This window comes from Canis lupus, chromosome 22 (assembly GCF_011100685.1).
Source record: "Canis lupus familiaris isolate Mischka breed German Shepherd chromosome 22, alternate assembly UU_Cfam_GSD_1.0, whole genome shotgun sequence".
Classification (NCBI taxonomy): domain Eukaryota; kingdom Metazoa; phylum Chordata; class Mammalia; order Carnivora; family Canidae; genus Canis; species Canis lupus.
Genome location: NC_049243.1, coordinates 293,156 through 314,095, shown reverse-complemented (window position 1 = coordinate 314,095; position 20,940 = coordinate 293,156). Strand labels below are relative to the sequence as shown.

General features: G+C 53.3%; 1 protein-coding gene across 6 annotated transcripts in view; it reads left to right on the top strand.

The window, feature by feature from the left end:
* WDFY2 (WD repeat and FYVE domain containing 2) overlaps positions 1 to 20,940 on the top strand; it is a 162,455-nt gene that overhangs the window by 124,323 nt on the left and 17,192 nt on the right. For 5 of the 6 annotated variants that reach the window (XM_038569406.1, XM_038569405.1, XM_038569411.1 and 2 more), the window contains 3 exons: positions 1,187 to 1,337; positions 8,058 to 8,170; positions 19,633 to 19,759. In XM_038569406.1, the coding sequence (XP_038425334.1) occupies positions 1,187 to 1,337; positions 8,058 to 8,170; positions 19,633 to 19,759 (391 nt within the window). The remainder of the gene's footprint in view (positions 1 to 1,186; positions 1,338 to 8,057; positions 8,171 to 19,632; positions 19,760 to 20,940) is intronic. The other variant, XM_038569409.1, reaches the window with a different exon arrangement.

Below are 20,940 nucleotides of genomic sequence, written 5' to 3'. Positions count from 1 at the left end.
AATGGCTCGTCCTGTGGGTGTTCGCCGGGGACCGCTGGTGAGGTGGCCAGGGCAGAGGGGCCAGCCCACAGCCGGGTTGGTCTGCGATGTGAAGACGCCACCCACGTTTGCAGGGTCATCGCGGTGACCGAGTGAAAGAACCTGTCTCCGTGCTTGGCTCCTGTTCGACCCTCGGGAATCGGCTACTGTCCGTAGAGCTGCACCGGCCCATCCGCACTGACTTCATCTTCATGGTCAAGTGGGAAACGGATGTGTTCTCGGTCACGTCATCACACTCCCGACGAGTCTGCTCTTGCCCACCAGACTGCCGGCTCCCGGGCACAGGGCCAGTGAGGTCTGGGCTCGAGGGAATCCATCGTAGTTCATTCCCCTCAGCTCTGTTCAGCAGCCGTGGACCCCCCACCTCACCCTCTAGGAGTGTAGGAGAAGGAAGCAACTATTTATGGATTTTATCCAATAATTGGGAAGCCTCCAGACCTTGGCCAGACTACTCAACTTCATTGTGCCTCAGTTTACCCACATGTAAAATAGGGAGATAGAGTAGGTGACATGAACAGTTTCTTCTTTTAAAACAAAAAAAAAAATTTCACTTATTCATTTGAGAGCGAGCGAGTGAGCAAGTGCACATGCACAAGGGAGAGCAGGAGCAGAGGGAGAGGGAGAGGCGGGGAGCCCCGTGCGGGACTCAGTCCCAGGCCCCCGGGACCATGACCTGAGCCGAAGGCAGACGCTCCCCCGACCGGGCCACCCGGTGCCCTGAACCGTTCCTTGTAACCAAGCCGTGTGGTGCGGTGACCCTGTGGTGGCGCCCATGTCGGAGCTGCCCGCCTTCCCTCGGGCGTGAGGGGCAGTTCGCCCTCCTCCCCTGCATGTGATCGCTAACAGCAAACTCCTGGGGCTGCGGGACCGTGCTGCGCCCGGAGGCCCAGGCCCCGTGGTGACGGGACAGTGGGTCGGGGCAGGCGGGAGGGCGGAGCCCGGGGAGCAGATGGGTGGTTCGGAGACCTTGGGGCCGTTGGGCCTGGCCCTCTCCGGGTGGGCCTCCACCCCGCGTGAGCCCGTGCTCTGGGCCGTGCTGCTGAGACCGGGCCTGGGCCGGGGGGGGGGGCGGGGAGGGGACTCTGTGCACCACGCTCGCCCCCCTCCCCGTGCCCTCTGGGTTACTTTCTTGTCTCTTGGTTTTTAGCGCACCAGAGCAGAGTGACGATGATCCTGTTTGTCCTGGAGCTGGAGTGGGTGCTGAGCACCGGGCAGGACAAGCTGTTCGCCTGGCACTGCTCCGAGAGTGCGCGGCGCCTGGGAGGCTACCGCACCAGTGCCGTGGCCTCGGGCCTGCAGTATCCTTTGCTGGACAAAAATCCCCTGGTGGGAGCTTAGCTGGTGACTCCTCTGTCAGGAAAAGTTGGGGTATGTGCACCTCGAGACACTGTGGCTGTATGTGCGGAGCTGCCCTTTAGCTCAGGGTCTCATTGACGTGACGAATGCACACGTCGGGGAGGGTCTTCCTGGAGGTGGATCAAGGGGGTGATTTCCCCTCAAAGAACAGATCCCACGGGGCAGGTCGAGGAGTGGCTGTGACACAGGTCTGATGCCAGACGGGGCGCCGCCCGATGTGCGAGCCTCAGGCGTCAGGAGCTCCGAACACGGAGATGAGGGTGGTTTACGCGTGGACGGTAAGGCTGCGAGGAGCACGAGATGCCTGCGTGTCCTCCGAGTATTTCTGGAGAGGCCACCGGGCAGAACCAGACGAGGCCGGCTGGCATCCACAGGCCGCGATGCAGGCCCCCAGGAGGGGCGGGGATGCTGGCGGTGACCCCCAGGTGTCCGGGACCCCTCCGCCCGCGGCCAGCACCTGCTCCACCCGCTGGTTGGCGGGGCTCCGGCAGGCACGATGCGGCGCCGCCACCACGGGGTGAGGAGTGACGGGCCTGGCTGCCGGTTTGCCAAGCAGAGAACCCCTGTCCACCGTCCACCGAGCGAGTAGAGGGAATCTGCGGCCGCTGGTCAGCAGCAGGGGGAGGAAGGAGCGAGGTTGCTCTCGGGTGTTCGCTTCAGATTGCAGTGATTCTCCCAGCGGCAGGGCTGTGCTGGGTCCTTGCAGACCGTAGCTGTGCACGTGCGTGCGTGTGCATGTGTGCACGTTAGCCTGGGTCACGGCCCTGTCCTCTCTCCTTTCCCGCCCTGGAAGAGCAAGATGAAGAAATGAAGACCGGCCGCCATGGAAGGCTGTACAAGTGGCACGTTACCTCGCAGGCCAGAGACGGGGGGCGGGGGCGGGCGGGGGCCCCCACCTGCCTCTGGGACGTGGTCTGGCTGTTCAGAGGCTCCGGGTCCCTTGCGGAGGCCAGTGGAGCCCAGCCTCGTGCCTGGATGGAAACGCTTGGCCGCCTCGTGGGCAGATGCGGACTCCCTGCTGGCGTGGCCCGGGCCAGCGCCTCGTCCCCCGGCGGGCCGGCTGAGGCCACACGGGGCCACGCCCTCACCGCACCGCCCAGCTGCAGAGTCGGCAGGTGCCACCCCCAGGTCGCGGCCTCAGCCGCCGTCCACCCCGTCACCCTGTCCCCCCCCCCGCAGACCGCAGCACCCGGCGGCCGCGTCCTCGTGCTTCGTACGCTGGCTTCCGTGTCACTAGCCACGCCAAGGACCCAGGAAACGGGCAGCTCTTGCCCTTACGAAGTTCACTTTTTAAACCCTCTGAAAGTGGACACAGGACAGCAGCGCCAGGGCCCAAGTCCTGACGGCGGCCTCTGGCTCCCCCGGCGTGGGCTGCGGGTTCCCAGCGGAGCCCTGTGGCGGGAGCCCCGAGCCCCTGCGTGTGCCCAAAAGCGGCGGGCGGCCAGCAGTGTTGGGGGCCGTCGGCCTGGCCCGGGCCACGTGGAGCTGCGTGCGTGCTGCGGGGACAGCCCCTCCCGGAGGCCCATGGCCCAGCTCTGCCGGGCCCTCCCCCGGCCTGGGAACGACCCCCTGTCCCCGTCTCCCGGGCCCCTTCCCGGCGCTGCAGGAGCAGGTGGCATCCCCGGGCCGGGGCCTCCTGGGAGCTGTCACAGCCTAACGTGCCCGGGCAATGTGGCGCTCACACAAAAGTCCAGTTTTTATTTTTGTTTTGTTTTTATTTTTTTAGATCTTACTGGAACTCAGTTTGCCAACACACAGTACAGCCCCTGGTGTTCATCTCACCGCGTGCCCTCCTCGGTGGCCGTCACCTGGTGACCCCATCCCACCGCCCCCCCCTTCTGCCTCCCTTTGTTTGTTAAACCCGTTTTTTCATGGGAACCCTCTACGTCATGTCTTTCCTCTTTTTTCTGCCAGATTCCATACTTACAGGTTTTTTAAGGGAAGGTGTTTGAATAACACCAGTTTCTCTTCCTAGTGGACGCTGGTGGCGTCCCACACACGAAGCGGCCTGAGACGAACCACCTCTCCCATCTCCATCTCGAACCGTCGTTCATCCAAGTCAGTGATGCAGGGGAATCCAGCCTTTTTTCCTCTTCGTTCGGGTCTCGAACGGGAGAAGTTCGTGTGCCGTGAAAATAGCCAAAATTGAAGTAGAGAGAGAGAGGAAGACCAAGGGATTGACGCTTCAAAGATTTAATTTCCACACAACCTCAAAGTCTTTGGTTGCTGTGGCTAAAGGTCTGATGCTTCAGGGGTGAAGCAGCACTGAGCAGTAATCAGGCGGACGGGGAGGGGGAGACGGGGCCTCCACTCGCAGCTCCCGAGGGTTCTGTCCGGGGCTTCTCCGCTCACTGCCGGAACGATAATTAGGGGTAAAAACAAAAAGACCACGTTGTCTGTTTCCACAGTGTGGAAACCAAAGCTCGAGAAGGTGAAGGGACCTTCTCGAGGTCACAACCAGGGTTCCATCTTCCGCCGGCCCTCCGCGCAGCCGGCCGCCCTGGGATGCAGGCGTTTCCCAACGCTCGCCCCGCGGGTGGATGTTAGGAAATAGACCTGATTTCCCTCCCCACTTCGCGGGCCAGTATTTAAATTTGTGAACACTTCGGCCTCCCCTTTCAGTCTTGTCACGTGACCGTGTTTCCATCACATTTCTCCTGCTTCTGCACAGTTTAGGTAGTCCTCGTTTTAAGCCGTTATTCACATTCAAGATATTTCCAAGACGTCCCCCTACCTAGTACAAGGTCTTTTCACCAAGACTCTTTCAGATCTGCTCGTATTCAGGACAAGAGTACTGGAAGGCTATTCAGATTATCTTGATTTTTATATTTCCTCATCTCACCCTTAATGCCAATCATCTGGCTTTGAGGCTGTATGATTTTATCTCTGCTCTCTTTCAAATAGCTCTTGTTTGCATTTTTACTTTTTTAGGAGAATACTACTACTTACCTGCCATCATAAAGACTGGTCGGTGTCAGAGTGCATTTGTTTCTTTGTCTGTGTTCTTATAATTAATCTATAGGTAAATGTAGCAGGTGATCTTACTCCATATAAATACTAAATACTGTTATGTGTGTGTATATATATATTTGACAACTTGTTTGGAGAGTATGACTTCTCTGCTGTCCATGAGACTGAAAGAATTTGTGATGCCTTGTTCTCCTTTACTTTAAAAAAAAAAGTTTTATTATGAAAATTTTCAAAACATGCACCAAGTGGAGAAGAGGCTATAATGGATGCTCCCGTACTCATCAGACCCAGCGTTGATTCTTCTGTCTTTCTGGCTCTCTCTCTCTCTCTGTCTCTCTCTGTCTGTCTCTCCTGGAGTATTCAGAAACAAATCTCAGACCTTATGTCATATGATCCTTACATGCTTCACCACGAATGAATACAGAACTTTTCGGCAATCACAATGCTGTTATTATTCTTAAAAATGTATAACCACTACGCGATAGTGTAGAATGATCGATCCATTTTCACATATATCACTTACTGGCTTTTTGCAGTGAGTCTGTTGAAATCTGGTCCAGATCCACTTCACACACTGAACATGGTTGTCACACCCGGAGTCCCTCCCCAGTCCGGAGCAGTGATCTCCTCCTTCTTCTTTCTGTGCATCTGTACGGTGTCGGAGGCACCGAGGCTGTGTTCCCAGGGGCAGCCCTGTTTCTAGTGATCTCTCCGTCCTTGTGCTGTCGTTTCGCTGGTTCTACCTGCGCCTCTCCCATGTGTTCTTGGGAGCCGAGAGCTGCCTCTCGAGGTCTTGATTCAGTGCAGAGTCAGCTTCAGGTGAGCACCCTTGGTTGCCTCGCAGCAGGAGGCACATCGTGGCAGGTTGTCACACCCTTCCAGGGATGCTGAGCTTGATCCGTGTTGCAGGTGGTGACCGCCAGGTGCCTGCAGTGCTGGCCTCCGCATCAGCCCTGCATTTAGTCCTTTCCCCTGAACCAGTTCTTTCACGGGGGTTGCAAAAATGGCAATTTTGTCATCATTTTCCCCCACATATTAACATATGTGGAATGCTTCCATAAAGTGGAACTTTCCTCTCATTAGCTTGAGCTACTTGGTTACCCTGAGCTACAGTCAGTTTGGCAAAAGCAACATAAGTTCTGATTTCTCTTTAATTGCTCATTTTCCGAGTAGAGATTCAGTGCCCTGGTTACCTCCAATAGGTGTCTTTTTTTTTTCTTTTTGAGCATTATTATAAACTCTGACTTAAAAACAATACATTAGTAGATTTCAGGAAGTTGTCTTTTTTGAATGTTAATATTGTCCCATCTTTGGCCAATAAGAGCCCCACCACATTGGCTCCAGTGTCTGGATGTAACCACACTTGCCTTTGAGAGCTTCCTTGCTCTTTGGCGCGTCTGAAGCTTATCTTGTACCTTTCTGCCCCAGTCCTGAATCAGCCATTTCCCTCAGGGAGCGGAGTTTAGAGCTAGCTAGGAAACATACGTGTGTGTATTCCTGAAAAGAAAAGAAGTCATTGGGATCCCTGGGTGGCGCAGAGGTTTGACGCCTGCCTTTGGCCCAGGGCGCGATCCTGGAGACGCGGGATCGAATCCCACGTCGGGCTCCCGGTGCATGGAGCCTGCTTCTCCCTCTGCCTATGTCTCTGCCTCTCTCTCTCTCTGTCTCTGTGACTATCATAAATAAATAAAAATTAAAAAAAAAAAAGAAAAGAAATCATTGACTCATGTAATAAATTCAGATTTAACATAACAGGGTTTTAACTTCATTTTTGTATTTGATTCTTTTATCTTGGGCTGGAAATTATGGTTCCTGAAACATTAACATGCTCGTTTTATGCTATGTTATGTTTAAGCTGTTCCAGAATAATAATCGCAGCATTATAGCAGCAAGGCTACGGAGTGAGATTTCTCTGCAGTTCTTTTTGTCCTTAGAATATATCCTCCCAAGGACAGACAGTTGAAACGCTGTGTGTTAAAGTCACTTGAAATAATTCTGTTAACTATGGCTTTACCAGCAACTCGATAGTTAGGTTCACTCACTTTACTTTGTTGTCACTTTGGGGGATTTTTTTCCCTTTAATTTTGTATATATTTTTAATAAGTAAAATAATGACATGATTCCAGAGCTTCATTTTGTAAAATGAACACACGCGCGCAGACACACGCACACACGCACGTGCACACACACAATTCTGTTGCCCTCCCTTTCTTAGGCAAAGATCGTGTAGCTTATAAACTCTTAATGTACCTTGGCTTGTTTCACCACTTAATAATATGCCCCGGAAATTCCCCCACGATGGTGAGCTTATGATGTGGAGATCTTTTCCCCTAGTACCGCATGGATATATCCTAGTTAATTCAGTAAGTCCCCTTTTGATGGAGTCCTTTTGTTGTTTTCAAACTTGAGCCATCTAAAATAATATGGAGTGAAGAGCCTCAGGCATGCCCTCTGTCCTCCGGCCAGTGTATCTCTGGACAGATCTCTAGGTTCGCCTGGTGTCCTCAACCGGGGAAGCCCCTAGAGACTCCGGAGTGTGCCTTAGGCTTTTGCTGCAGGCTGGTCACGTAGTCAGCCTCTCTCTGACCCTCACATGCACCGAAATTCCAGACTAAGAGGAAAGCAGGTATTTGGCGTGAACCATGTTATGTGTACAGCCCGGGCGGAGTGAGCCACTCTCGTCCGTTGAAGGTGGGACCCTCCTGGAATCCTGGTGGCCGGACACCACGTCAGCCCCGTAGGCAGCCTTCTTCCCAAGCCTGGCGGTCGGCCCGTTTCTCACGTGCTCAGTCTTCACCTTCATTTCTTCCTGAACTGTGTGTTCATACGTGTTGCCCTTGGTTCTGTTTGGCCTGTGGTTGCTTTCCTCCTGATGGTTCTTTTTGTGTTGGGGGCCTGGGCCTTTTGTGACATGGATTGCAGATATTTTTTCCAGTGTTTCTTTTGGCTTTGCTGATGGTGTGTGTTTGTTATTTACGTTTTTGAGTAGTAAGTAGCGTTTCCCACTCCAAGGTTATAAAGGGACTCTCCCATCTAGATCTCAATAGTTGTCATGTTTTACACGTAGATCCTTAATCCATTTGCAGTTTATCCTGATATAGAACGTGAAACACAGATCCTGTTCTGTTTTCCCAAATGCCTATCCAGTTTATGCCAATATTTTTTTTTTTACCCCATCTCTTCCTTACTCATTTGAAGAGCCACCCTTATCAGACATGCTCTGGGGTCTGTTTCTAGACTTGCCATCTCGTCCCATGGTCCTGTTTGTCTGTTTAGGCACCAATACCGCACTTCTAATTACAGAGATTTTGTAACGTGTTCCACTTCTAGTAGCGCTAACCTCTCCTGTCACATAGCATAATCATTCTTATTTTCACAATGTTCCTGGCTCTTCTTTTTATTTTTTTATGTGGGCTTAGACTTCCCTAGCCCTAGGGGGGGGAAAATGTTGATATGTTTATAAGGATTGTATTAAATTTGTTAATTCATGTTGTAAGGAGTGACATCATTCCCGCGTTGAGTCTTACCGTCCCATGGTACTGCATCTTTCACTTTGTTATGTCTACTTTTTGTATCTTCCAGCGTTATGGCCAAGCTGTCTTCATACAAGATTTGCACGTTTCTTGGTTTCATTTATTTGTTTATGTAAATCCATCAATTCTGAGAAATGATCCTTAATGTTTACATGATAGATTTGATGTTGAAACCCGGCATGTGTTTATTGGTGACCAGTCAGGCCAAGTGACCATCCTCACACTGGAGCAAGACACCTGCACCCTGGTCACGGCATTCAGAGGACATACAGGTGGGATTGGAAGCAGAACCTCCACACGCCGCTCTCACAGGGACCTGTCACCTGCCGTGTGTTCTGGCATTACGATCCGTGTTGTCAAAGCGACACAGAACGGTGTGCACGGACGCACGTGATACATTTAACCAATTCCGGAATGGCACAGTAACATAGAATGTCAGAAATTGTCTGGAATTTTCAGTGCAGACAAAAGAGGAACCAGCCTCTTTTCAAAAGGTTGGAGATTTGGTTCTCTGTCACGTCGCACTGGAGGAAGCCAGTGTTGGCACATATATTGATGAGACGTGGTTTGAGACCATGTGGCAACCGCACAAACCTCAGAAGGCCAAAAAGACAGCTGGCTCAGTCTGCCCTTTCCACCCTTGGGGTGAGAAGATGGTGTGCGAGACAGACTCCCCCGCTTCTCAGACAAGTGAAATAAAAAATAATAATAATAATAAGCTCATTGTGGGTAGTGAGGCTTCATAAAAAGGTCCAGTTCTTTTTTAACTTCCTTCTGGGCTCTTTTCAGTGTAAAACCCAAAGCCCCCTTTATTATTTAGGATTTGTTTGTTGGGGAGGGAGTAGGATCTGCTCAGGATCATGTAAGGAAGGTAACAAAATATCCATGCTTAGCCTCTGAAACACTGGAATAGATGATAATGACTCGTTTTTACTAGTATGTTTAATATGTAATGTTGACCCTGGGAAATGAGTCACTGCCTGTTTTCATGGTTCTTAATGGGCTTTTTATGTCTCTCACAGATGACCAACCTATGATTTAGAACAGAGCAAGGTTCATACTGAGTTTAGATGGCATATAAGAGCATAAGTAGGTGAATCAGGATGTAAAATGGGTTAGTACCTAGACCATAAGGGATTTCCTCAAGGGGAAGAAAGGAATGCAGTAAAGAGGAAATTGAATCCAGGGGAAAGGGGTCGTAAAAGATCATCCTAATTATCTATGTTTTCTGGGAAGAAGAACACATAGAAGCTTCCCCTGTAGACAGGACCCAGGTCTTTCCCAATTGGATTTCTCTTCTTAGCCACCGACACCCCGGCGAAGCCTGGCCTGGGAGGGACCCAGAACTGTCCACGTCAGGAGCCCGGCACTTCTGTGTTTCTCTGCTCACGCGAGTCTCCTCATCTTTCAGTTTTTTAAATCCTGCCTCCAGCTCCGTTTGCTCTTGTCTTTATTGACCAGTCTCCCTGATCCTTCATCCCGGGCCTGCGCTTGGTGGGCAGTCTGCTTGAGATTCTCTCCTTCCCTCCCCTCCGCCCTTCCTCCCTCCCCCCACACTCTCTCTAAAATAAATAAATCTTTTAAAAACATATTCTTTTGGGGCCCCGGGGTGGCTCGATGGTTGAGTATCTGCCTTTGGCCCAGGGCGTGACCCCGGAGTCCCGGGATCAAGTCCCATGTCGGGCTCCCTGCGTAGAGCCTGCTTCTCCCTCTGCCTGGGTCTCTGCCTCTCTCTGTGTCTCATGAATAAGTAAATCTTTTAAAAAAAAATACAGTCTTTTTCTTGCCCCCGTGTAGTCTTCCCCAACAAGCAAACTTCCTCTTCCCTGTCTTCCTCTCAGGCTCCTGCCTCACTGGGGAGTCCCCAGGGCTGATTCTCCTGGGATCTGCACATCAAAGCTACGCCCTTTGTCTCCCTTTTGACTAACTCCCTCTTCTCAATGCATTAACATGCATAAGCATCTCGGCTTTCTGTTCAACAAACAGACCCCTCTCCATCCTGGTCCTGTTGTAGCAGTTTTCATCTTACTCTCTTAATAGCAGTGCTTTTTTTCTTTTTTTAAATCATAGTACAATGTACAGAAAGAAAATTCACCATTTTAATCATCTTTACGCATGTGGCTCAGGGGCCTTCAGAACACTCAGATCACCACTCGCCTCCCCGGCCCCTGGCAACCCCCGGTCTCCTGTCTGTCTCGGACTTGGCCTGCTCGGGGGACCTCGCAGTCGGGGGAGTGCAGTCGGCTGGCTCCCTTCAATGGGCGTAATTTCTTTGTGTCCTAGCAAACAACACAGCCTCTTAAAGGAATATCACTTGCCAGCTGCTGCGAAGTCTTCACCTGTCGTTTGCCCTCGTCCCGCCCGCAGTGTGGCTTGTCTGCTGCTCCAAGGTGGCCAGGGACCCGCTGGTTGCCAGATCCTCTGTCATGCTTCACCTTTCCACCACGTTTTACAACGTGGCCACTCCTGGCTCGTAGCAGCCCTCCCTTTGGCTTCCGTGACACATTCTCTTCTAGTTTTCTTTTCTTTTGAAGTCTTTATTTATTGGAGAGAGGGAGACAGAGAGGGAGGGAGAATGTGCACAAGCAGGGGGAGCAGCAGAGGCAGAGGGAGCAGCAGACCCCACTGAGCAGGGAGCCCGATGTGGACTCGATCCCGGGACCCCAGGATCACCCTGTGAGCTGAAGGCAGACGCTCGACCCCTGAGCCCCCCGGGCGCCCCAGTCTTTCCCAGTTTTCTTCTGTTTCTCTCGCTGCTCGTTGCCATCTCCTTAGGAATCTTCCTTGTGAGCTGTGCCCAGACCCTGGTCTCTCTACTCATGGCTCTCCCTGGTTGGCTTCAGCCACGACTCCTGTCATACAAATAACAGGTACAGTGTCCTCAGATCCTCCCCGGCCCCGTGAGACACACAAGCTAAGGAGTGAGGCGGTGGCGGGGTGCAGGCCCGGGCACCTCCAGGAATGCCAAGTGGGCCAGGAGGGCCTTCCCAGCATAGGTGTTGCTTGACTGAAGATATTTGGGAAGGAAGGAGTGTTGAGTTCACAAAACAGCAGTAGTCCAAGGCATGGAGATCTGCAAAATCTTTCTTGGGGACTCTGGGACCCCATTTGGCTGGCACGCCGAGCACAAGGTAGCGGGCAGCCCGAGCAGACAGGAGAGGCTGTCAGGATTGCTGACGATCCAGGCATTAGCCTGACATCAGTGAGAAACCATGAAAGGGTTCTAAGCAAAGACACAAACCTGGTCAGAATTTAAAAGATGGTTCTGGCCCCGCATGGAGAGCGCAGTGGGCCAGCCGCCAGGAAGCCGTCCTCACCGTCCCGGAGTGCCGCTCAAGGGCGAGCCAGGGGTGGGCCGATGGGCAAGGGGTGCCCGCACGGGGCGGCAGCGGGCCCTTCGGCGGGGCTTCGCAGCACGCCGCCCTTCCCGGGTGGCCCACGGCACCCCCCCCCACCAGCCCTCTCGCTGCCCCGAGCCCAGGGAGCCGTGGGCAGCTGCATGGCTCTGGGGCTTCCTGTTGCCCGGGTTGGTTCTCACATGCAGTGTCCCCTTGGCGTCCTGCCTTCATCTTTCTCAGAGCTTAAAGCCTTCTCCTGGCCTTATCATGAAGTATCTTTGAGGAAGCGCAGATATGGCCCCAGAAAGTCACTAACCAGCACGGAGGCCAGCGCAGCAGGCCCCACATAGAACGTACTGTTCTCTTCCCTGGCCAGTAGGATGGGCCCCTCGCCAGTCTGGCTACTGCCCTGCTATTCCATCCGTCCGTCACCAGAGCAGGGATGTCTACGAGACCAGGCTGGTGCAAACCTGCCATTGAGCTCATCCCCTCCTGGGCCCTGAGAGGCCCCAAACTCTGGGCAAAGGGGTTTGGTAAGGGCTAATCTCCTCGTTCCCTTAGCCCCGAAACAAGACCTTAGGATGAACGCAGATCCGCTGAAGAGTGATGTTGGGGGTCTCGTCAGCCGGACCGAGCACCGGGGCACAGCGTCCTGGGTGCAGAGCCCCAGCCATTCACCCCTCAGCCCGGTACCGTACAGGCCTCGTAAAATGTGGGTTAGTGATGATGGAATTGGCCTAGTACCAGAGGCCAGCAGAGCATTTGCTAATCCATGGGGACCTCGGAAACTAGTTTTATGTTCCTGTGCTCCCTCTGCTGGTTTTATTTCTGGAACATCAGAGTTCTTTGCTATTTCTGCAGAAATTAGAATGTATTTCTACCAAGAAGTCATGCTGACTTGAACAAAGTGGGGGAGAATCAGCTTTTAACCACTGGAAATTCATGGTATCAGTGGAGTTATTTTTCCTTTTTATTTCTAAGGATCATTTTGGTTGCATGAACATAGTAGAAACAGGAGGGCTTGAACGTAGATGCCAGAGCACGCGACTGGACAAAATGTTAAATACAGACTTGTTCATTAACTGTTAGGGGAACCACTGAGGGTGACAGAGTCACCGTAATACAAATAGCCAAGGCAAGGAGAGGCACCGTTCAGTGCACGTATGCAGGTCCACATCATTGAGCTACAGGCTTGATCTTTGTGCACAGTGGAGGCTTTCACGTCTTTCTGGTAGACCCGGATCTTCTGGAGCTCGCCCGGTCCTTAGCCCTGGGGTGATGAGTGCTGGGCCCAAGGGCTGGGCCGGACAAGCCTGACGCCCGCTGCCTGGGCTTCGGGTCCAGGGTGCGGCGGCTGAGCCGGTGCGTGCAGGCGGTGCCCCAGATGTTGGCGGCGCAGGCACTGGGCAGGCAGGGCCACGTGAGGCTGCCTTGGAGCAGATGACAGGAGGGCCCTGACCCGAGAAGTAAGGGGGGGCCCCGGGGAAGCGGTGTTTAAACAGGCCTTAAAGAGAAGAAGGAGCCCCCCAGGCAGCGAGACCCCTGCAGGCGCAGTGGGTGGCCTGGGCCCACAGCCTGGACGGGGCCCCTGGGGGGCGGTGGAGCGGGCCCAGAGCTCAGGCTCACCTTGCGGGTGCAGGGAGGAGCTCCCGACGTCGTCCTGGGGGGGCGGGGAGCCAGCGGGGGGTGTGTGTGCTGGGGACAGGAAAGGCCGCGGGGAGACCATGGCGGGGCAGCCAGGGGGAAGTGGGGGGCGTGCTGGGGTCAGGGAAGGGACACGGGGGGGTTGTGCTGGAGTCGGGGAGGGCCGTGGGGAGGCAGGGGAGGTGCAGCTGGGGGAGGTGGGGGGGCTGCTGGGGTCAGGGAAGGGACGCGGGGGGGTTGTGCTGGGGTCGGGGAGGGCCGTGGGGAGGCAGGGGGGTGCAGCCAGGGGGAGGTGGGGGGGCTGCTGGGGATGGGAAGGGCCACGGGGAGGCCATCAGGGGGGAGCCAGGGGGAGGTGGGGGGGCTGGGGTCGGGAGCCGCCGAGGGGTCAGGGTCTCCTCGCATTGGGGGCTGGGGGCCTGGGCAGCCGCGTCCGCAGCCTTGGGGGCCGGTGTGCCACCTGCCGAAGGCGGAGCCTGGGAGCCCCCGAGGTGGCGGGAGGCCACTGGCCGTCGGGGTGTGGCCACCCCAGGGTCCCCGGGCAGGCGGGGCACAGTCGCCCGGGGTGCGGTCCCGTGGCCCGGGGCTCACCTGGCAGCCCTTGGAGTCCAGGCGCCACACGCCCCGTCACCCTGCGGTGGGTGAGGCCGCCCGGACCGGCTCCGCGGCGCTGTCGCCAGCCACCGTGCACAAGTCTCTTGGAAGTTAGTTCCCTGTGCATTTCTGTAACGTGCGTTACATTTCCCAAGATTTTCATACTCTTTGGTCAGTCTCCTGTCTGGGAGTCTCTCCTGACTAGTAGAAGAAACAGCAAAAGTCTTACAAATAACTGTGCATTTTAGCAAAATTTATAATAGTGAAAAGTCAGGAAAAATGTAACAACATGTGAAATAAGGGACAACTGCGTGTTGGGGTCCCGGGCAACCGTTAAGACCCACATGTATGAGAACATGTAACCACACGGGTGCGTTTTATAGAGACAAAGCCTCTCTTTCTAAGAACAGATCCATTTACGTCGGAAACCGCGCTACGGGGTGTAGTGAGAGCATGTCGGAGGCAGGCGGAAGCACATGGTGACACGGGGGACCTATGTCTGTGATTTGAAACACCGTAAACCCGGAAGCCCCCACCTCCGTGGCCCCCGCCCTGTTCCTGGCCTGGATATGGAGGGCGGGAGGATGCCTGGGACGTGGACTGCGCGAGGAGCCTGTGCTGCCCTGGGGTCCCGCTGGCTGACGGTGGGGCCGGGCCACAAGGGAGGCAGCCAGTGAGGGGGGACACCGCCCCTGGAAGGACGCGCCCCCCTCCCGGCCTCGGTGCCCCCACGGCCCCTGCCCCAAAGCTCTGCCAGGCGTCTCGGTGGTCTCAGAGGCCATCCAGTTCACGGGCCAGCTGCGTAAGCACTCATTGGGCGCCTGCTGTGTACCAGGCATGCGCACCGGGCCTGAATACAAACACACCGGACGCCAGGTCTACCATGGGGAGGGATTTATCATCTGGTAAAGTGCAACGCAGCAGTTGAGTGTGAGGATGGAAGCACACAGAGGCCGGGACTCACGGGGACCCAGAGTGTTGGGGGCGTCCGCGGGAGGCGGCCCCTGACCCCACCTTGGAGAGAGAACGGGTTACCTGAGTGGGAGAGGGTAAGACAGGCACCCAGGTGGACGGCGTGGCCCACGTCCCCGGAGAGCACGGCCCACCAGGCCCAGTGTGCACGCCCGTCGTCGGATGCTCCGTTTGTGTTGTGTAGGGTCTGGGTCTTCCTGGGTCTTACTTGATCTGATTATAGCCACAGAGCCCAGCACGGTGTCCGGCGTAGAAGGTGCTCAGTACGTGCCTGCTGCACTGATTTGAGCAAGTGCTGTGCTTTACAACTGCTAGGCCAGCCTCCGAGAGCCGCCCCGCTGGGACGCCTAGTGCAGCCGGGATGGACCCCAGCGGCTCCTTGCTTTCCCCCGGTGCCATCCTGCCTCCCGTCTTGGGGCGTTCCTCCAACGGGAGCCAGCTCTCCAGTCTTGGTCCTGCGGGGCCGCGGCGGTCTTCGAGCGCTGCTGCGGCGTCCTTCCCTTTGAATTTGTCTGCTGTGTCCTCGTGGTTAAATCCAGGTTGTGCACTTTTTACAAGAAGGCCACGGAAGTGCTCTTAGCCCTTCTCCGGGGGGCGGGGGTGGGGGGGCACGTGGTGCTGATTTATCCCGTCTCTGGTGGTGGTCACGTCGACCATGGGGTCACGTGTGTCTCCCGGGCTTCTCCACTCCAGTCACCCTTTAAAATTCATGAGTATTTTATGAGGAAATACTCTGCAACTGTATGAATACTGTTTCTCCTCACATTCCTGCCCAGTAACTTTACTATCCGCCGATGGCTCTTACGAGAAACAGGACTGTGGCGCTCACGGGTTCTGCTTTTTCTAGTCATTAGCTCTTCGCCTTTCGGTTGCAGTTTGACTTTAAGGAGAAACTGCTTCCCCCGTGCTTATTTATCTTTCCAGTTGTTCCTACCAGTACGGGCTCACGAGTTCTTAATTACTTCTGTGCGTGAGGACCCGTTACCACCACCTATTTATTTTCTTGCCCACATCGCCCCAGATTTGACCAGGGCAACACTGGCTTCTGTGGCCTTTACTCTGGGACTCCACACACACCTTTGATACCACGGGGTGTTCCCGGCTCGTCTTGTATTCTCCGGCCTCAGCCCCAGAGTTAGCCGAGCCTGCAGCTGTCGTTTCACCCATGAAGAAGAAGCCAAAATCTGGGTGCTACGAGTGCTCACTGTTGGGGAGATCGTTGCTTCTACGGCCTCCTGGGGACAGGGCTGGAAAACACGAGTGTGTGCTCACATGTCTGTAACTATTCCTGTACCTTTGTGTGTGTGTTGGGGGGGGGGGGGTGGTGCACGCACGTGAGGTCATCCTGAGACTGCCCGCTTCGTCCATCACCAAGGAGTTTATTCCGTCCTCCCCCCACCAACTGCAGCTCCTGGGATAATGGTGAGAAACTCCCCAGCATATTTACTTGCTCGATCCTAAACTATGCACAGGAGGATAGCTTCAGGACTGCTAACCCACGTACCCCATATGCAGACCTACTAACTCAAGTACTATGTTCGTGTACAAATCTCACATCTTGCCTTAGGGTGTGTAGTAGGGTTCCTGTTCCCCAAGGTGACTTTCCAGTGTCCCCCCCCCCCCCCCCCCCCCCGCAGCCTGTGCGTTTCATTTGTGATACAGTTAGGTCCACTTGTTTCTGTTTATATTCTGTTTTGGGTCCACACCCTGTCCCTGCCTCACACTCCTTGTTGATTTTATATACTTAATTTTTGAGGGTGTGAAACATTAACATGGTCCCAAAACTCAGAACCAAACAAAAGATAGATTCTTCCCATCTCTGTTCCCGTGCACCTGCTGACGTTAACAAATCTCTTCATTTTTCATTTACCCTTTTTTCCTTAGATGAAAGGTAGCACAGTGTAGCTATTCTTCTGCACTTTGCCTTTTTCATTCTACAGTATGTCCTGGAAATCACTTGCCGTCCACCTAAGCGATCTGTGCGTTGTGCGTTCTTGCTCTTGCTGCATACTGTGTGGACGGACCAGGGTTCCTTCACACAGCCTCTTACCCGAGCCTTCTCCTTGTGCACGTGTGTCTTTGTGTTACCTGATGGGGATGGGGATGGGGATGGGGATGGGGACGGGATCCTCAAGATAAGTTCCGGGAAGTGAGGTGGCTCAGGTGCGGCTTGTTGGATGTGGCCTCCCCGGCTTGTTGGATGTGGCCTCCCCGTTGTATCCGGTTTGCAGTCTCCTTAGTGAGGTATGAAAGTGCCTTTCTCTCCCTCCCATAGGCTTTGCAACAGAATACGTGTCACGCTTTTCAGTTTTCTAGGCCAAGAACTTGTATAGTGGTTCATGCAAGGATGGTAGGGGTAGAGGTGGTAAGAAGTGCTCAGACCTAAGACACATCTTGGAAAAACACAAATTAGAGTTTAGGAATGGATTGCTTTGGAGGCTGATGCAGTGGCTTTCCAGCTGGGGTCCTCTCCATCCTGTTTAAACATTAGGCGTCAGCATTAACAGTCTACACGGGTAACTTCTTTTTGCTTGTCTGATGGATGAAGCTTTTGGTGACTCTCACCTTCCTCTTGGGCCAGCCTTAATTTTTTTTAAAGACATATTTATTTATTTTAGAGAGAGAGAGCACACGAGCACGGGGTGGAAGAAGACGGAGAGAATCTTCTGCAGACTCCTCGCTGAGCACAGAGCCATACACGGGGCTGGACCCCACAACCTCGAGGTCATGGCCTGAGCCAAAATCGAGAGTGGGCCGCTTACCTGACTGAGCCCCCAGGTGCCCTTTGGGCCGGCCTCGTTATCACCCCAGTACGTACCTGGCCTTGTGACAGCCAGTGCTCCCTGCTCTAACAAGCACTTTCTGACACTTTGGTGGCTTAATGCAGCAGGGTATTTCTTGCCCACGTTACGATCCAGCGCGGGTGGTTTTGAATCCCAGCTCTCTTCCACGTGGTGACTCAGGGCCCCGGGCTCCTCCTAGAATGTAGTCTCTGTGCCCTGCAGTCTTGGGATCCTTGAGGAGGGAGTGTAAAGAGAAGGTGCAAAGGGGGCATCCTAACTGCCGTGGCCTGGACAGGGTGCAGATTACGTTCCGGGTTGGCTGCGAGAACTGGTCACCGGCCTGCCAGGTGCAAGCTGGCCCGGTGAGTGTGTACCTAGCGGACAGCAGCTTTCCCGGGAGCGCTCGTGTGCTGGAGGGGGAATCAGGGTTTAGGTGGACGAGTAGCTCCCTCTGCTGCGGGTATTTAATAAAGCCAGTCCCTTGGGTGACAGGAGGGACTGTCCTGAAGTATTACATCGTCAAATACTGAAGAATGGTTTAAAAAAAAGAAGAGTACAGAGCACCCCCCTAATCTGTGGGGGCCACGTCCCAGGGCCCCCAGGGGATGCCTGACACTGAGTACTGAGCCCCAGACACACTGTTGAAATATCCTGTAGCAGGCTGTGTGAACGAGGGCGCTCCCTCTCACCGCGCCCCGCCGTGCTGTACTCCCCCTTCTTGTGCTGAGGTGGGGTGATTCGGTGCCTGCACGATGGGGCGGTGTGAGGTGCTGTGCTAGGCCACTGCTGCGTCAGAGGGTCCTGCAGAGGAAGGATCGCCTGCTTCCGGACCCAGCTGACCACCATGCCTGAAGCCCCAGGAAGCGCGCGTCGGGGAACAAGCGGGGACTGCTGTAACCGGGGAGTTTGACGGAAGGGACAGGAGAGTTGTTGGATCAAAGGAGGAACCCTGTCTAACTTTGGAGAGTTAGTAAGTCCAGTAGAGGCATTACAAGTAACAAGAATTGTGGATGAAAAAAAAGATTTTTTTGTGTTTTCATTCATCTACTCCTGCATTCATTCAAGAGACAACACTAGAGCCTGTGTGCTGCTGGCCCCGTACTGGGTTCTGGGGTGGCAGCAGGGGAGGGGACTGGGAGCTCCAGGAGGTGGGCTGCGCATATACTGCGAGGGGGGGCGGGGGAACGGGAGAGTGTTGTGCAGGTGTAGGGAGAAGGGACCAAGCATGAGCCAGAACACTGGGACTTTCCCTCCCCTTGTGATGTTAAAAAAGCAAAATCTTTCTTTCTTTTTTTTTCTTTAAACAAAACCCTTCGAGAATATTATATAAGAGAAACTTTGTATATTATTTATATATATATAGTGTATTATATAAGAGAAGCTTTTAAAGCACAGCACTTTATTAGAACAAATTGATCATCTACATAAGAAAAATGTCAGATTCTAATAAACAAGCTGTGCTATTTTATGTTCTGTTCAGAATATCCTATTTTTCAATCACATAAAAAAGGAGTATTTCTCGGATTCTTAAGTGTTTGTAGACTTTGTGCTCATCTTATTTTTTTGTGAGTGTGCTCATCTTAAATGGAAAAAGTTAATATTGTTCTCATCATGCAGGAGTTTGATTTTTAGGGGGACTGCCAGAGAGAAAGATCCGTCATAATATTTTATAGTCACACCAGGGAAGTAATGCCAGTAGCCACCACGTAGCGTGTGCGCCGCGCACTGCAGTTTTCAGAGGAATCCTATAGAACCGATCCACCCTGGCTGTCACCACAGCCCCGTGAAGCAGGTGGTGGCTCGGTGAACATCACCATTAGTAACGGTAGCAGTTGTATGTAGATGTTCAGATGTGTCGCCACCTGAGCACCTGCATTTGACAGTCCAGGAAAGTGACCCTCAAGGGTGTCGATGATGTGCCCAGAATCTGTAAATCTAAATTCCCAAAGACAGAAAATAAATCTTCAACTCTGATGTTGTAGTCTAATTGTATCTGTGTTCAAGAATAAAAAATCCAGTTGAGCTTTTGAAAACTCCATTTACTTCTTGTCTCTTACTGTGAGGGTGGGAGGTAGACGGAAGCCAAGAAAATATGGTTAATATTTCCAAGCAGTGTGATATCTTCCTTCTTCGAATTATATCCCTTGTCTGACAATTAATTGCCTTTTCCTTTTTCTTTCAGTCTTTATAGTAATTGATTTTATGGTACATTAAATTTGGGGGGGAAATGCTGAAAGGGAGGGACTTTTATTCGGGAGCCAGTTTCTTTTCTCTTTGGGGCCTTACTTGTTTGTTCTGTAGGCAAAGGAGCGGCCCTGGAGCCCGACTCCTCTGCGTTCACATTTATTGGTTAATAATACTGTCGCTTTGTGACTAATGTCCAGCTGTGTCTTCTGCTCTCAGGTGGGGTGACCGCCCTGTGTTGGGACCCTGTCCAGCGAGTGTTGTTCTCGGGCAGCTCGGATCACTCGGTTATCATGTGGGACATCGGTGGGAGAAAAGGAACAGCCATCGAGCTCCAAGGACACAAGTAAGGCTGCTGGTGCTTTTATTAAAAATGCTCTGAGAAAAGATTGCCAGCTGAAAGCTGGAACAAAGGCGTGTGGTCTAGTCACTATGGCAGGATCTTAGCATGGAAGGAATGTTACAGGAACATGACCAACGGCCTCTTTGAATTACACCAGTGCGTAAGTATGTTTATTTATTTATACCTCATTTAATTCCACAGAGGATTTGAGAGTGCCTGCAAAAACCCGTAAAATAAAATAATGAAATAATAATAAAATAAAATGAGAACCGGGGAGACTTAAGAGTAAAAATCTGAGAATGCGAGAAGAAAGAGCTTAAAAATATAAGCCGTGGATGCCTATGGAGTTTTTACAATTGAGTTCAAATGTGGCAAGATTGCTGGCAGCTTGAGGAGAAGGGGAGAGGGAATATCCGCACTCTGTGTATTTTGTACCTTGCCAACTATTTATTGAGGACCCCCCCTTGACTCATATCGGGTCTTCTTCTTTGAGGGGCAGATTTCACAGGGCTGAGAGGAAGGGCAGAGAAAGCCCGGTGTCTCCTGGGAGCCGCTCTCGGACTTTGCAGTGTGCAGAGTCACCAGGAATTTGTTAGGACGTAGACTCGTTCCGGTCCTGGAGCTCCCCTCTGTCTGCTGGACGGAGCCTCCCAGGCAGCTCTCCCGGGGCCCTCAGCCCACGCTCCCATCTGCCCCAGCCTGCGCGGCCCACTGGTCCTGGGGCACAGAAGAACCGCAGGCCCGCCTCAGACCCTAAGGCGAGCCTGACTTGTTTCTCACCTGTAGCTTTCCCAGTGCGTGAACAGCGACTCCAGGCAGCCACACACAGGTGTGAGTGAGGCCCTGGGAACTCGCTGGTTTTAAGCGATATTGGTTCTTTTTGTAAATCTACCCAGAAATGGTAAAGTTAAAATATTCTCCTAAGTAGTTGGGCCCACCGTCGGGATTATTAGGTACGAACTGTTCAGAATATCCATTTTGGAGGGCCTCCGCACAAATGATTATTTTAGTATTCGAATTGAGGCTTCGAGCAGTAGTGATTAAGCCTTCTTTCCCACATGAGAGAGTAGACCTGTTGTCGGGGCCAGATCTTGGCCCTTGTCATCCGCTCATTAGAGGAATCGTTCCCTTGCATATATCTCCATGACAAGGCGACAGGCCTCAATATTATATAAAGTTGACGT